The following is a 16,070-nucleotide window of genomic DNA, read 5'->3' on the forward strand; positions in this document are numbered from 1 at the left end:
GCTCCTCTCAGTCTATCCTCCTTTCAACCGTCCTGTTGTCTGTTTGACTCTGATTCGTCATGAGATGCCATCATCTGAGTGACCGCGCCACATGTGACTCTAAGGAGGGGCAGACCGCTGGCTAATGTGCTTATTTCAGCAGCAAATTCACTGACCCCGATAAAGAGAAACCTGGTCTGCATCCTGACTCACCTACAGGGTGCAAAGGTTCAACTGCTGTTTGGGATCTGTGGGTGGAAACAACTTGTTTGCTGCTTTTGTTTGGACATGTGGAGTTTTCATAGAATGTCGGTCTTTTGTTGATGTTGGACAAATGTCCATTTTCTTTCATTGCATTGCTATTATTAGTCATTGGTTTTTATTGTTTGGACAGGAGGAAATGCAGCTGGTCCAACAATCGTCTGAAAAAACACTGACGAATATGAAACAATATCTTGTAATATCCTGTACAAATACTGTGAGCAGTGTATCTTACTTTTGCAATGTGTCTGCATTTTGCTTTATTGAAAGTTACGTCAAGAAAAGATCCATTTTACATTGAAATAATAACATCTGAGTGCAGTATCCCAGCATTGGACCATCAAGCCAACAGAGGTCCAGAAACCGGCCCAGTGAGCTGTGAACGGGGATGAAGGGGCCGAACAGCTGTCTCAAAGCTGGGCTGCTGTCCTGAGAAATCTGCCATATGACAACAGTAGATGCCATGGTCATGCCACTTCTACAAGGATGGACACCTGGCAGCACATGTCAGCACATCTGTGATGTTGCTGGAGAACAATGTAAAAAAACTGTTGTCTATAAACGCATGTATTCATGGCAGAAGTGTAGTGGTTACAACTGTAGGTAGATTATGCTGTCACCAGTTTTCACTTTAGTCCATAAAATATGTGAATAGGACTAGATAACTTGGCACATTGTTTAGCCCCAACTGCACCACCTAAAGTCATGCTTTATGGAGGTGGCCATCTGGGAAAAACCTGAGGGAAACATGCGTAGAAAACCCTCTCCCCTCCCTCATTAACTACTGTCAATGCCCCTTGAGCAATGTACATAAACTCTGGTCCTTCCTTGGAGTTGCTTACTACTTAGCAGCAGGAAAAGTGCTGGTGATGGTGCATTGGTTTTGAAAGCCTACTGCTCTACAATCTCCACATGAATTAATGTGGGGTTGTGTGATTGATTGCAAGGTAAGTTGTAAGATATCAGCGGGACGGCATAGAGCCCAAAAACACACACACACACACACATACACACAGTCATGTGTTCGGTCAGCTGTGTGTCACTGCAGTCTATCAATCCACTTAGCCAATTTCAACACATCTGTGGGTATTTATTACACTTCAGTGACTCGATGCAGCTCCGCCACACACACGGATTCACAAACATGTGCACGGTGGTCCTTTGGGACTCCTCTCTCGGTCCCCAGAGGTCCAGGACTCAGAGGGGCAGAGAGTCCTGTCACATTGTGACCAACTCATTGGCCCCAAGCTGTCCAAAGACACACTCTCACATGTACATACACACACTCTGCCGGACTTGCAGTTGTAGCGAGAGCTGTGTTGCCATGGTGATGGAGAGTTATATCACCGCACTTCACCCGGAAAAAAAACGGGGCAACAGGAATGTTGTTTATTCTCGAAGACATCCGTATGCACCACTCTGCCTCCCGCCGCTGTAAGAAAATGCAAAGTGCCAGATATTCTCCCGTTTTTGCAGTCGGCTTGCGTCTGCTCTGCTGGATCCTGCTGAGAGGCTGTAGCAATCAGGCTCTACACTTAGAGGATCATTCCAGCTGGGGCCCTAGAGATGTTGCAGCACTACTGAGGCCAAACAAGGAGGTCCAGTCCCAATTTAGCCCCACAAAGTACACAAGCACACACACTGAGACATGTTATCCGACAACAACAACGAGAAGCATCGCATTGAGGGACCGAGGAAGGATCACAGCATGGGGTCACGCGTGGGCGAGAGGAGCAACACTCGGCTACGCACATGCACAAGCAGAGACTAAAAACCACATAAGCGCACACTATAGAAGCATACGCACACAGCGGGCATGCCCTGCAGGCATCACTGGCATTTGGTTGGCTTTGGCACAATGACAGCGCAGTGAAGACCAGTAACGGGCTCTCTGCCACACTGAGCATCTCAGTGGTCAGTCTCACACACAGAGGCAGGGTGTTCATTTGGAACAAGAGAGCAGGAGGAAGAATGAGGTACAGAGTGAGCAAGAGAGACAGAGATCAGCATGTGCATGTATGCCTGTTTGCGTTTCCACGATGGCGCGGGGAGAGACAATGGCAGCTGATGGCCAGTATTTGTGCTGCCAAACCCAATAGGCAGAAAACTGTAATTGCCTGCCTAATCTGGGCTGTGGAGAGGCCAGGTGTAATGATGGCAACTCCGTGAATACAGCTCTCCTGCACTCGCTAATGGTTGCTTGCTGCTCCCTTCCTATTTCGCCGCTTGTCGGTTCACCATTCTACTGTTTGGTTTCAAGGAAACATTCGGGAAAGAGGAGAAAATGTGCTGTGGAAAGAAATATGTCAGCTCTTGACACCTGGCTGCCTCGATCGAGACATTGTGTGAATACCAATCAGCAAATGTGAGTGAAATGAGTGTCTGCTGTCATTGTCTCTGCGGAGATCATTTTTGCGGCTCGTTTGGTGCCAAACAGATTTGTCAAGACTATGAATGACCAGTGTTCATTATCCCATGCTAATGTCACCAAAATGTTTAAGTATTACTTCCCTGAAAAGTTATACATAAATGTTGAACAAGCTGATGGGTTGCAATGGCTGAAAAGGCATATTCATCTGTCACAATACAGTGATTAATCAGTGCAGTATTTCCTGTATACAGTAGAATTGGTTCAGAGCTGCTATTATCAATATGTTCATATTAACAATCAATCAAAGTACTCAAATGTGTTTTAGCGTGTTTCAGCTCATTGTTTTGGTTTCACTGTTATGGTACACTCTCATCGTTCTTTCCATTGTTAGCAGCAGGCAGCTGTTTCAGAGAAAAGGCTTTGATAAACCCCTCTGCCCAGAATTTGCAGACTGACAAAGTTCGTGATTAGCAGTGAAAGCGGAATGAATCTTGGACTGACATTCGTCAGATGGCCAGAAACACACAGATCCAAATGTTCTTTCTCTGCTGGATGTGGAAATAGGCCATTGTTTGTTAACACCTTTGCCATATTAACTTACAAGTTGTTGTGTTTACAGCTTGTTTTCACTCGCCTCCAAGTAGCCAACCAGTTATTCCAGGTTTTAAATAAAAAAAACAATAATTCAACAACTTTTCCAATTTTGGACTTTCACATTCTTTGTGCAAAACCTGGGGTCATTAACGAGCCAAATTTACAGTTGGCATCATATTTTTACGTGAGGATGACATTTAGAATCAGGGCTGCATGTTGAGCTTTGTGTTGTTTCTACCGGTTTGATTCATCTACAATTCACACAATGTACCATTAACAAAACAGATAACCGACAGTTGCAGACTTGAGATGGCAGTGAGTCTGTTACCTCTCACCCAGACAGAAATGGAGTCAAAGGAAATAAAGCTGGACTCTGCTTCATTTTCTGGCGATTACTAGCGCTTTCATCACTATGAAACTTCATTGTGACTAGACTTCATTCCAGCTGCAGCATTGTTTGGGCAGAATGACAGTGATTCGAAAATCATCAGGGAAGCATGACACGGTTTCATCATTGCTGAGAAAATTTTCACTCCTCGAGTCGATGGCTGTAAACTATTTTTGGGAGCAGCGCTACAAAATAGTCTTGGAGTCTGGTTTGGACTCGCACAAAGTACATGAACACACACACACACACACACAGCACAGCACTCCAGGAGCCCGTGTAATTTGCCAGGTTTGCTAATTATACAAATTTACTTGGCCAGCATGCTTGATGAGGAACCAGACTGCATGATCCAACCTGGTAGTTTTCCTACTTTCCAAACTTAGAACACACAGACACACACACACAAACACACACTCAAGGAAAGCTGCAAATGTGTCCAGCAATTCAGCACTTTGCACTTCTTTTATTATTCATTGATCACTTCCAGCCAAGGCTCTTAGTGTCCGTTAAACAAAGGCAAGATATTTATTGGGTCATATTTTTTTACATGGCCATCAAATAATGCCACATCACCGATGGGAGTGTTCTGTTGTAAATGCTTTGGAGTATACGACGCTGTGCTGAGATCGAGGAGCTGCACGAGGAGGCGGGCAGAAAAGTAAAAACGCTGCGGCGAGTGATGGTGATAAGTATTATGCATGTTGTAATGGCTGTGGTGGAATCCATCCTGAAAATAGTATTGTGATGAGAATTTGATGTGATGATGAACATTATAATGAAAATGTGACAAGGATGATGATAATATTGTAATGCCGATGGTTGTGGAGACAATGCTGACGTTGATGATGATGGTATCTTTCGAAGGGTAATGCGTTTCTTAGGCAGATGTAGAGTAGATGGAATGTGATTATAGTAAGATTATTAGGTGGATTACGTTAGCGGCTTATTGAGTGATTTATAGCCCGTTTTCACTGCAAACAGGCGGCACGGGAACTATTTTTGCGAAAGCTTATTTCCATTTTGACCGGAGGAACCGTGGACTTAATTTAGTTCCTCTGCTATAGTTTCTGGTGGTAAAACAGTGCCTGCTGTGAGACCGGTCCAGGAACTATCGGGTTAGAGTTTGCAGTCCTGAACGTCGCTGATTGGTCGGACATAAAACTCCAGTCTACAGCTTCATTCACACACGAGCAAGTGCTATGGATCAATACTAGGGCGAGGGTCGTTTCTTGTAGGATTTATTGATGTTAAAGACAAAGTTAGGTTGCCAGGTTTCCAGCAAAGAGCAAGATAAAAGGAGAGAGTGTGCGAACGAGCTGAGAGCACGAGCGATGAAGTGGCGACAAGTGAAGATAGCGAGTTAATCATGGAAGTAAAACAGGAGACACAGCTAGACCGGCCCTGTTCAAAGGTAGAAAAGGATGATTAACATGTTATATGTCTTTGGTTTAATCCGTAGTCCGCACAAGACATTGCGGACGTCACTGAGTTGGACCAAGATTACGGATTAGGTCAAGGCACCCTGGGAAAAAATGCACTGTTCAATTTGAAGATTTTGAGCTCATCTCATACTATAAATCTACTCTTCAGTAGCATTTTTGTGCAAGCTTTGGAGTTTGTTCATATATCATTCATAGCCTGATTTATAGAACATTTTATCCATAAAAACATGGTGAAGATGTATTTTTTATGGCTGTTGACAGTATTTTCTGATTTAGGAAGTAGTAAAAAGTAAAAACCTTTGACTCAAAAATGGAGACAAGAATTTTGAACCCGGCTTTCTCCAATGTTCACATTTCTGTTCTGGAAATGTACACTAATTAGCTAATATTTAATAAAATGATGCCTCATTTGGATTTTCACACTTTAATACAAAAATGTATTGCCTTATTGTCAGTAATTGCTGGGGAAGTTTCACCCAATTTACCTGGGGTGTCCAAAGACCTATAACATGTTAATTAGCTTTCTCATGAAGCCCCTCTTGGTGTCTTATGGATAAAGTCCAATGACTCAGCTCTGCTGTTATTCTGTGTGTGTCAATTATGGGACTAATTTGTTCACAGTTCTTCACATGCAGTGGAAAAGCATACGGGGATGCTCACACTTTAAGATCCTCGTTTCAAACCTGAGCGTAGTTCCTGTGGCCTCCTTGTTGTTGATCTTCTTCTTTGACCGTCGGGGTCACAACGTGCCTTTGCTTGTCAGCTCGTCATTGTATTGTCCATTGTTTGCCATTGCTTGATTGCATTTAACTTCCTCACTGCTGCCCTCCATGATGGTTCTACTGAAGGTACATGCTCAGATCGTCCAGTCCCAGCCGTTAGCCATTGCTGCTGCTAATATCCGCATGGTCCTTCCATTCAAGCTGTGTATGTGGCTGAGACTCAGCTTCATTGCCATTGCAACCTGGATGCTCATTCGCTTCCCCCCTCCCTCATACCTTCCACGCCACTCTTCCCCCCCCAGTCGCCATTTCCTCTTACCCCGCCTGCTGACTTTCTAGAGCCCCATATCAGTCCCTCCTCTGTTTTTCTCTTTCTTAGTTCCCCCCAACCTGACAGTCCCTCGGGGCAAGTCCCCCCTGGTGGCCCGCGAGGGTGACACAGTGGAGCTGGAGTGCCTTGTTTCAGGAAAGCCCAAGCCCATCATCTTGTGGTCGCGGGCCGATAAGGAGGTGCCCATGCCGGACGGCAGCATGCAGATGGAGAGCTACGATGGTGTGCTGCGTATTGTTAATGTGTCCAGGGAGATGACGGGCTCGTACCGCTGCCAGACCAGCCAGTTTAATGGGTTCAACGTGAAGCCCCGGGAGGCCATGGTGGAGCTGATCGTACAATGTAAGTAGACAGACTGTGGGTATTTTTGTCTATGTGGTTATATTTTGTGCATGTTGCAGCGTCGTGGCAGTGATATAGTATGCGTTTATCTAAGTGTGGTGCGTCAATTGTCTATGTGGTGTATTACTGTATGTACGCAGTGTAATTAGTCTTTGTGTTCTGGTCCAGTGTGACTAAAATTGAACATTTCTTTCCTACCACGCCCATCCAATTTCCTTCTGAAGGCTGTAAAATTAGTCCGGTCCCCCGGTGCTCTCAGTCAGGTCTGAGAGGAAACAGCTCCGACTCCACCTCTTACACTAAGGGGAGAACTTTATCTGAGTGTGAACTGTGCAGAACTAGTATTATCAGAGGCACAAAGCTAGTTACTGATGTCCACACTTATTATAGTGTGTGTGTGTGTGTGTGTGTGTGTGTGTGTGTGTGTGTGTGTGTGAATACAGCAGAGAAGACCCTAAAGACTGTGCCATGTCCCCGGGCCTGAGACCCCCCCCTCCACTGCCGCTCATTGTGAAACCCCTTCCCTTCCTTAAGATGTCACATTCAAAGATGGCTCTTAACGGCTAATTAGCGAGCAGCTAATTTATTCCCGCTAGTATTCATTTATGGAGATTTGAATGGGATATTTCGAACGAACGTCAGGGATTCAAAACGTTTTCACTCATTCAAGGGCTGGGGATGTTCCTCTCCAACGAAAAAAAAGAAAGAAAGAATGGAAGATGGATAGGAAGTAAATTAAAGCAATCCATGTAGGGTGCTATCATTCTCTGCCAAGTGATTATAGGAAATAGAAAAACGGGAGTGTCACAGCCACAGTCCCATTGTTTCCCTCATGGCCTACTTAGTTAATCCAAACAGTCTTCCATCTCAACTAACCCAGAAGGAACCTGTGCACCAGTATGTCACTCCTAAACTACTCCGATATGAACGGCAATTTACATGCTCTATGCTGATTGCCCTGTTTTAAATGTCCTCCCCTATTGGACCAAACATAAGACTGCATACAAATATTCAACAACTTTTTAAAGTCTGAGTAATAACACAGAATAATGGCTGCACTTGACACACCAACTACCAATATTTTGATTGAAGAGGAACAAGAGCAGCCCCCGTTCTGTTCTTCTTTTTCAACAAGGATTAGTGCATAATTCTGCCCTCATTTTTTTTTCAAGAGTTTTATTGCACTCTTTGCTATGGTGTTCACATTTAAGCTTAGCTGCTTTGAAGAAGACTGTGTTTTATTTTTGGCTGAATTGATTATGATCATGCAGTGATATCAGCCCGTATCTAAGGTTAGTGGCTTTGCTGCGCACCACTGCCGACACCAAAGAGTAAGCAGAGGCTTCGGACTCTAAGGTGCCCTTCAGTAATTAGCAACACTCGGTGGATCAACAAAGAGGGTGTGGCGCGATAGAGACAAATTGTTGATTGCAAGATTAAAAGAAGATTGGTGTTCACGACTTTTGTTCACACTGCATCCTCACGTTAAACATTTCTACATGTCCTTCTTTTAAACAACAGTCACATTAAAAACAATCTGTACATAAGTCGATGTAAAACAACAACACACGTATACCTACCGTGCCAACCCTGCCTCAGTTGTTTAAAAGGAGTGAAAGAATGGATGAAGATGCTTTCCCCTCTGATCCCTCTCAGCAGAGAGAGCACCTTACTGCCACAATCAGCAATAGGTCACCGTGATCTTGGCTACCGCTTGGAAAGCAGCAGGGACAAGTACTGGATTCTGTGTGCCATTTTTACTGTCCAGAAGCAGTTACAATTACTTAGTAATTACGACACTATACGTTTCTTTCTGTTTTTCCTCCTGCATTCAAAGCAACATCGCATGCTACAGCTTCATCTACAAATCAGTGAGAAATACAAAAAAAAGATGAAACAACCCGAAATAACAGAACTTCTTCAGATTCAGTAGAGAGTTCTCATTGAAGAATAGGATCATATTAAATGTCTAATGAAACATTGAAAGGTCTTTTTTACATAATAAAATATAGAGTACAAAAAGTATTCAAGAAATTAAAAAAGCAATATGTTATTATTCTATGATGAAGTGAATTCATTGTTTATGGTTTTTAAGACTTGATGGTAAGAGACAATAAACCCCTAATCTGTTTCCAGCACCAGAGCAGCTTGCATCTATAAAACATGGAATTAATTTCAATGTACAAAAAATGCTTATATTTATTGACAGTTGACATGACATTACATTATGCATTTCATTTGTCATTTGCATTTTTTCTCCTCTATTGACCTTACAGTATGTGGCCTGCCCATGTTTTTGTTTGTTTGTTCCCAGTTTTGTCTTTTAATGTCCGGTTATGGCTATAGCAAATACAAGTCACACCTGTAACAGTCTTATTATACGTTTCTCAATGTCGGGAACAAACATCCACATTGTTTAGGTCACATGCTCAGAGAACACCACAGGTGTTGGATTGGAAAGACAATCGAACACCACAGGTGTTGGATTGGAAAGACAATCTTTGGCACAGTAATGTTCTGGGTTCAGTAGCTCACGACTAGCTTTACTAGCTTGCTGTGGGCTGCAGTAGTTGGTTGTATGGTGACATTTTTTCTACATATCAGTATGACCATGCTGGTTATTAAAATATTAACATTATTTGCATTCTTCACAAACAATAGTCAAACCAGTTTTCAGTTTTTCAATCTGACTGAATATTCAGCCAACTATGTAATACGATATATATTTTACTGATAATATAGATTAGAACAGGTAGCTTGTTACACAATGATAAACACATCATGTAAAAATGGACTGTGTCTACTTGTGTAACCGAATAAGTTTCCTCTTCCTTTGAATGGCCTCACTCAGACAAAACACAAATACCAACACATTATGACTCACTATGTCCATCACTATTATAACGGAAACCAGAGCAGCTGATCCCAGCGCTGTGTCGGAGGAGAACTGATCTGATTAGTGATGCTATGCAAATAGCAGTTTGTCAGACTGCTGAAGAAGAAAGTCTCTTATTTTCTTTGAGCTCTGGCAGACCTTCACGCTGTACGTTATACTATTAAAGTGGTCAGATATTTCATGCATTACATTTTCACTTCCAGTGTAGGAAGGAAGTTAAAAGACAAAATAACAGGATATGGTCAAGAGCAAAACTATTTCTTCTTGTTTACATGTCACTTCTCCTTCAAAGTGTTCTGAAGGAGAGCGAATGCTACGGTTTTCCTTCGGCTAATATGCACTTCATGAAAGACAGACGCTGTGCTCTAGTACAGACATTGCAAACAAGTACAGCAACTAAGAATCTGTGAGCACAGTGATCATAAACGTGTATTCAGTGCTTGTCGAACACAAAAAAATGTTGGCAAACAACAAAACAGATTAATAATGGAGGATTGGAAATGTGACTGAGCCTTTGTGCAACTGGGGATACTCGGTAACATCCAGTGGACATCTGGGGTGAAAGATAAAGTGTAGAGGAGGAAGGAAGTGAAAACGTCCCATACAAAGTCCTCTTCAGTCTGAAAAAAACATCTCACATTTGATCAAGAGTAATCATGAAGAAGACAAGACAGATATGATGTTACAAATAGGAATAGCAAGAACAAGTGAAAGAAATGTAGAACTACACAGTATGTTGAATGTCAAACTCCCCCTTTGTCTGGTAGAACAGATTGTTTTAAAGATGGAGAGGAGGAAAAGGACCTTCAGACTATAAATGCAGGTGGCCTACCGACTGAATGTACAATGACTACTAACAGTATTCATTACATACCTTTATGGCCCAGTTCAATCCAAAATGATATAGTGAAATCTTAAAAACAAACCTTTTATTCTCACGGGGTCTCTGGTCATGTATATACTGTATGTATATTTTCATTTGATGCAAAATGTAACAATTTTTAAGCACCTGAAACCCCCTCGAAAATACAACATTAGACACCACAGCCTTGAGGAACACCATGCGGTGATTTTGCATCTAAAACTTTTTGACATTAAGAGATTTATGCAAGAATTGCATTTTTTACGATTGGATATTAAGCAAGTTTGTAGTTGTGAAAGTTTCATGAAGCTGTGATTATCACAGAACGGTCTCACTATAATGAAATGGCTGCTATTGGGACTGACATATGTACAATCAAGCTCATTGAATGTGTCTCAGCTTTCCAGTCATACCCAATTTATGCAATTCCATGACTGTTTAGGGACCACAGAATGCTGCTTGGGGACAAGCACCCAAAGAACTCATTTCCATTCATATATCTTGAGGTGAGATGTCAAGAGACCCCTTTGAAAATGGCCACACCAGTTTTTCCCCTCTAGTAATTTCCACCTAACTTTGGAGCGTTTTAAGCTCCCTATCTGACAAGCTAGCATGATATGGTACCAATGGATGCCATAGGCTGTCTATTTTCAAATTATACCAATATCTTCTCTCCAGCTTTAGAAGCGAGCTCGCTACAGCCCCTTAATGATCCGGCAATCCGCAGGTCTCAGAGGGTTTAACTGCAGTTTCGAGAAGCAAAGGCGTAACTCCCACAAAAGATCCACAACCTTTGAATGATCCCGTCACAGAGTGGAGGTCAATATCACGGGCGCTCTCCGGCAAGATGTTTCTCCTTTGACAACCAACCAGGGAAGGTTATCTCTGAACACACACTGCTGCTGCTTCCCCCCCATGTCTCAGTGACAGTGGACAGGGGTCACATACTGGGATGACTGTTTTCAGTGACTCGGAGATGAAGAGAACAACCCTCAGAGTAGACGATCTGCTTCCTGTTCATACCGGCACGCGTGTGTCCAGTTGTACGTGAATGTTCATGTGATTTGCGTTTTTCAGGCGTCTTAGTATCGACAGAGATTATTTCGAAACGCTGCTAAAAACTCTTAAGTGCACATAGATTGTCCCTGTTTTAAAACATAAGCGTATTATTGTGGATGTAGCCTGAGACTCCGTGACCTCATGTGAAAGACGCTTACCATTAGATCTATTCCCAGGCATACGTTGCATCATCAGATTAAAACACACACACACACACACACACACAAAGTGAAGCAAATCCATTCACTCCTAATAATTCGGCCTCTTCTTCGACACAATTTATTCTGAGAATGCAAATATTTCTCATCGTGTAATATTTTAATAAAGCATCTCTCTTGCTCGGCATCTGTTCGCCATCTTCAAAGCAAAAACGCACAGTGAAGAAAGTTATCAGGGCATTGGTATTGATAAATCAATCATTCTGCCAAGTGTTCTCTTCGGAGACAGCGCTGCTCCCTTATTAATAGTTGGCATCAATGCGCAAGTTTAAAAAGCACAAACAATTCGTACTGGAGGTGTTGGATTGCTTTGACACAATTTGAGTGTATCGGGGAAAAATGTGTCCACCGCGTGTAAACATCAACGGTTGACTCTGTTGCGTCTGCCAAATACACAAACCTTTGCTCATCTTTCTCAGCTCGAGAATGTACTTTATTAACACAATCCGGCCTGCTTTTGTTGTCTGCCTGTCGGTATGCCCCCCTCCCTTCTTTCTCTTGGACTGTCTCATGGTGTGTAAGCACAAGCCAATCCCTCTGAGATGCTTTTCTCGCCTGCATTTCCAGGTCCCAGCGTGAGCCACCCGCCTTTGGTGGTGAGCCATGCGCAAAGCCGCGTTCAGTAACTTGATCAAGGGACCGAGGTACAGTCCTCTGAAGCAAAGAGCATTAGAGGCGTGAAAGAACGACTCTGGCAAGTCAACAGCTTTGATATGTAAAAAAACCTGCATCTGTTGGCTGGCAGAGGCGACACCAGGAGGAGAGGTAGAGGGAATGGAAGACGTCTGCCTTTAGAGTCGTCACTCTAATAGAATTGCAAACGCCAAATCCCAAGCTGTGACGCCCTAATGTACTTAGTCAGACTGAGTTGGCATGGTCCAGGGGCTTGAGAGAGGGAGTGAAGAAAGAGAGAGAAATAGAGGGAGAAAGGAGGTGTAGAGTGGTCTCCTGTCCTAGATACCACTTTCTGTCAGACTCGGAGTTATCAAGCTCTACTTCAGCCCAGATGCACAGGTTTCTTTTATCCAGGCTTCCCTTCTGTTCCTCTTCACATCGTCCATGACACCTGCCTGATGCAAACCGCACGAGTGTCCCCCTGAGCGAGCGACTCACTATCTGACATACATCAAAAAGACACACCGGGATAAAGAGCTACTGTCTGGGCAAAAGTAATGAGCGGAATTACACGATTATTGTTTTTAATTAATTTTCCTTTCTGCATCAAGAAGGCCTGCAATGCTGGCCCCTGAGGGCCACTCTAAAGTGAATCACATTAGTGATTCACATTAGCCCAACGCCGGCAAATTAATCGTTCGCATTACAGTGGGGCTCACACACCGCATTTGGGGATGAAATTTTAATAACCTTTTTTTATGGAACAATATTGAATTGATCAGCCGCATCAAATCCACACCAGAAAAGGTCAGCGCGTATGTAGGTTGCAAACAGGAGCCTGCACACGGCTTCGACAGAATAATTCATAACTTGGTCAATGACTGAGCTAAACCTATTAGCGGCACACCAGGCCTCTCCTCCCACTGAAGAGTCTACATTGATTATCATTAATTGTATATTTAAGTTCATAAATTATCCCTAAGTTTTAATAACAATATGGTAATGCAGATGGTGCTTAAGTTCATTGTTTGATTGCAGCGACTGTAGCGTGAGGGAAGGAGGGCCTACATTATTCAACACAGGGATTCATTATAAATCAGTTGAATCAGGGTTATCATTTCATATTCTGTATATATCAGTTTGACTTCCTAATGAATGTTATTTCCTCTCTCAAGACTTGATATTGAAGCATGTAGTTCTACAAAGGTTATTCTCCCACAAGAAGGCTTTCATATGAAAAACATGTTTCTAAATGGAGCGCAGGTTTGTCACATGTTAATCCAGCATTTGACAGTAATAATTTGGATGTATCAAGGAGCACCGATATAGTAAAGTAACTAAGTACATTAACTCAAATTTTCTTAAATTGTCTTAATTAATGTTTTCACGATACCGGAATTTCCAACTTTGAAACAATGCCTTGAAAAATATAACATAATACATAATACCACGAGGGCATAAAATCTTAAATCCTTATTAAAAGATAAATACAACACCCGCAGGTTGTGTTGGTGCACTTTGAGAGCAGAATTAAGCAGCTAGAACGATGAAGAACTTTGTGTTCTTGTACATAATATAATCATAGACACACGGTTGTATAGATATGAACGGTGATGACACGACAAAAAAAGGCACACCAATATACACCAAAATCTGATCAAACTCAGTTAAATCATAGACAATGTATGAAAAAATGCTCAGTACTAAGTATTTTATTTTTATTTACACTGGAGCATAAAAAAATAGGCTTTTCTAAGTGGTTATTTCTAGACTACTTATGGAAGACATGCTGTGACATACACTGTTAGAGATATGAAATGAGAAATCGCCCAGCTCTACTTCAAGTACATTTTGCAGATGATAGATCTGTAGATGTATTTGATTTGTAATGCAGGACTTTTACATGGACTATTTTGATATCGTTGTATTGGTGCTTTTATGTAAATCAAAGGTGTGACTATGAGCCATGAGGGAAAACATTGTGTTGCTCTCAGGAGAAAAGGGATGAAAGACAAACCAAAGAAGATGTAATCATATAGAAGGAACGTAGTGCCACAAACAGACTTCATGTGCACATTCAGACTCTACAGTACAGTCCACTCTCGCGGGTTTGCCCACAGGAGTTGCGTGTCCTTCTCTTGATGCACTCACCCGAAGCACATGGAAGACAGATCGAACCAATTCTGACTGAAGGTGAAGTTCATTGAAAAGCAGTCAAGCGGCAATTCAGAAATGCAGGTGCACACAAATTCACCTCAGCCTTGCACACATGCTCGAAAACACACATGCATACATCCCCCACGTATATCTGTGTCTTTGTTCTGTCCGCCTCCCCGTTGATACATGGACCGTGAGGAAAAGGCCTCCGTGCTCCTGAATGTTGTTTTTCTCAACATTACTGTCAAAGTATCCACTGGTGACTGATGATGGATTACATCTCAGTCAGTGCACAGGGTTTTCCCTGTGACTAACAGCAACTCCGAGCCCTCGCCGCCCTCGCTGCTACACTTAGCATGGCGAGCGCTGCTCAGGGAATATCACGCAGGACCTTTTCGCTCCCGTCTCCTCATGTTCGCTGGGCAGCTGTTTCACAGGAGAAACACAGGGGGAGATGAGGCGTGTGCCCTTGTTTTGAAGGATGTTTTGGTTATATAACAGATTTTTTATTTTTTTTTAATTTGCTGCAGACACAAACCTTGTCTTCATTTGTCTTTCTGTGTCAATGGAAATGCACTTACTGCAATTTGTTGTAGTGCCACTCAGGGAGGCTGTGGAGCTGGGCTGTGATTCAACGCCGCACACAGACCTACAATTTTAATGTGATAAGTAGAGATTCAGACCCCTCTTTTGGAGTCAGAAATAAGCCATAGGGTTTGGGTAAAAGCCCAGGCAAGGCTCATTTGGAGGAGGAACTGATTGCCGCTTCATTCAGCGGAGATGAATGCCACTTTACTCTCCACCTTGTGAACAGCGTCAGGTGAGGGAGGCCAACTGTGTTTGCAAACTTTCTTTGTCCATTTCCTTTTCCTTTTGGAATATTTGTGTTTACTTTTTCTGTCATCCCGTGTGTTATGATTTATTATTTATCACATTCCAGAGAGTCATTATCCGATCTAATGATTGGTCATTAATCACAGTTGCTGCTGTGTGAATTCCAAATTTGTGTGTACGATAAAAAGCATCGAGGGCGAGAAAGTAAAATCCCACTTTGGATTGTAGATGTGTTTGTGTGTTATTTTGCATAAAGTATAATGTTTTACAGCCCACATTTCCCAGTGCATCTGTCTGGCCGGGAGGACCTGCCCTGCTCTACGGCCTGGATTGAGTTCACTCAGTGATGCGCAACAGAACAAAAACTAAATAAAAGTTACTGCTCGAAAGCTACTCGAAAACAGCAAAAAGAAGTTCTGGCAAACCAGACGATTGAGCTTATGAGTAGTGTTGCCCCAGTGAAGCAATTTCCCCACATGTTAATAAACTTGTGATAACATCGATGTTGCGATTACGTCGGCCATCTTGCAAGAAAAGATAGTAGTGAATATCTGTAGAGCGCATACTTTAATCTTTAACATCGGTTGGCTGTGTGTCTGGCCTCTCCGGTCGAGCTTTCGCTGTGGGCACGTATTTTTAGCGGCGCAGAGAGAAGCTTCAGTAGCAGCTATGCCCGATGGAATCCAGGGGGCGGGCCCTACTCTGCCTCTGATTGGCTGACCCTGATATTTTACCTGAAACAATCTCACTCCTCATGCCTAAAGCTAACCAATCCAACCGACAAATGCAATAAGTACTAGCCAATAGCGGCCAAGTGTTGACATTTGGACAGCCACAACTTCAATGGCCACAATATATATATATATACAGTATTTATTATATACTGTATATATATATATATATATATATTTTTTTTTAATAGAAAAGTGAGTACAAAACGTGTGTGTGTGTGTGTGTGTGTGTGTGTGTGTGTGTGTGTGGGTGTGTGTGTGTGTGTGT

The 16,070-nt window shown here is 42.7% G+C and overlaps 1 protein-coding gene across 4 annotated transcripts in view; it reads left to right on the plus strand.

Moving 5' to 3' along the window:
- The window catches only part of mdga2a (MAM domain containing glycosylphosphatidylinositol anchor 2a), a 156,691-nt gene that overhangs the window by 96,315 nt on the left and 44,306 nt on the right, over positions 1–16,070 (plus strand). For 2 of the 4 annotated variants that reach the window (XM_031865979.1, XM_031865980.1), the window contains exon 9: positions 6,110–6,430. In XM_031865979.1, the coding sequence (XP_031721839.1) occupies positions 6,110–6,430 (321 nt within the window). The remainder of the gene's footprint in view (positions 1–6,109; positions 6,431–16,070) is intronic. The other 2 variants (XM_031865981.1, XM_031865982.1) reach the window with 1 other exon arrangement.

This window comes from Anarrhichthys ocellatus, unplaced genomic scaffold (genome assembly GCF_004355925.1).
Source record: "Anarrhichthys ocellatus isolate YVR2014 unplaced genomic scaffold, GSC_Weel_1.0 scaffold34, whole genome shotgun sequence".
NCBI lineage: Eukaryota > Metazoa > Chordata > Actinopteri > Perciformes > Anarhichadidae > Anarrhichthys > Anarrhichthys ocellatus.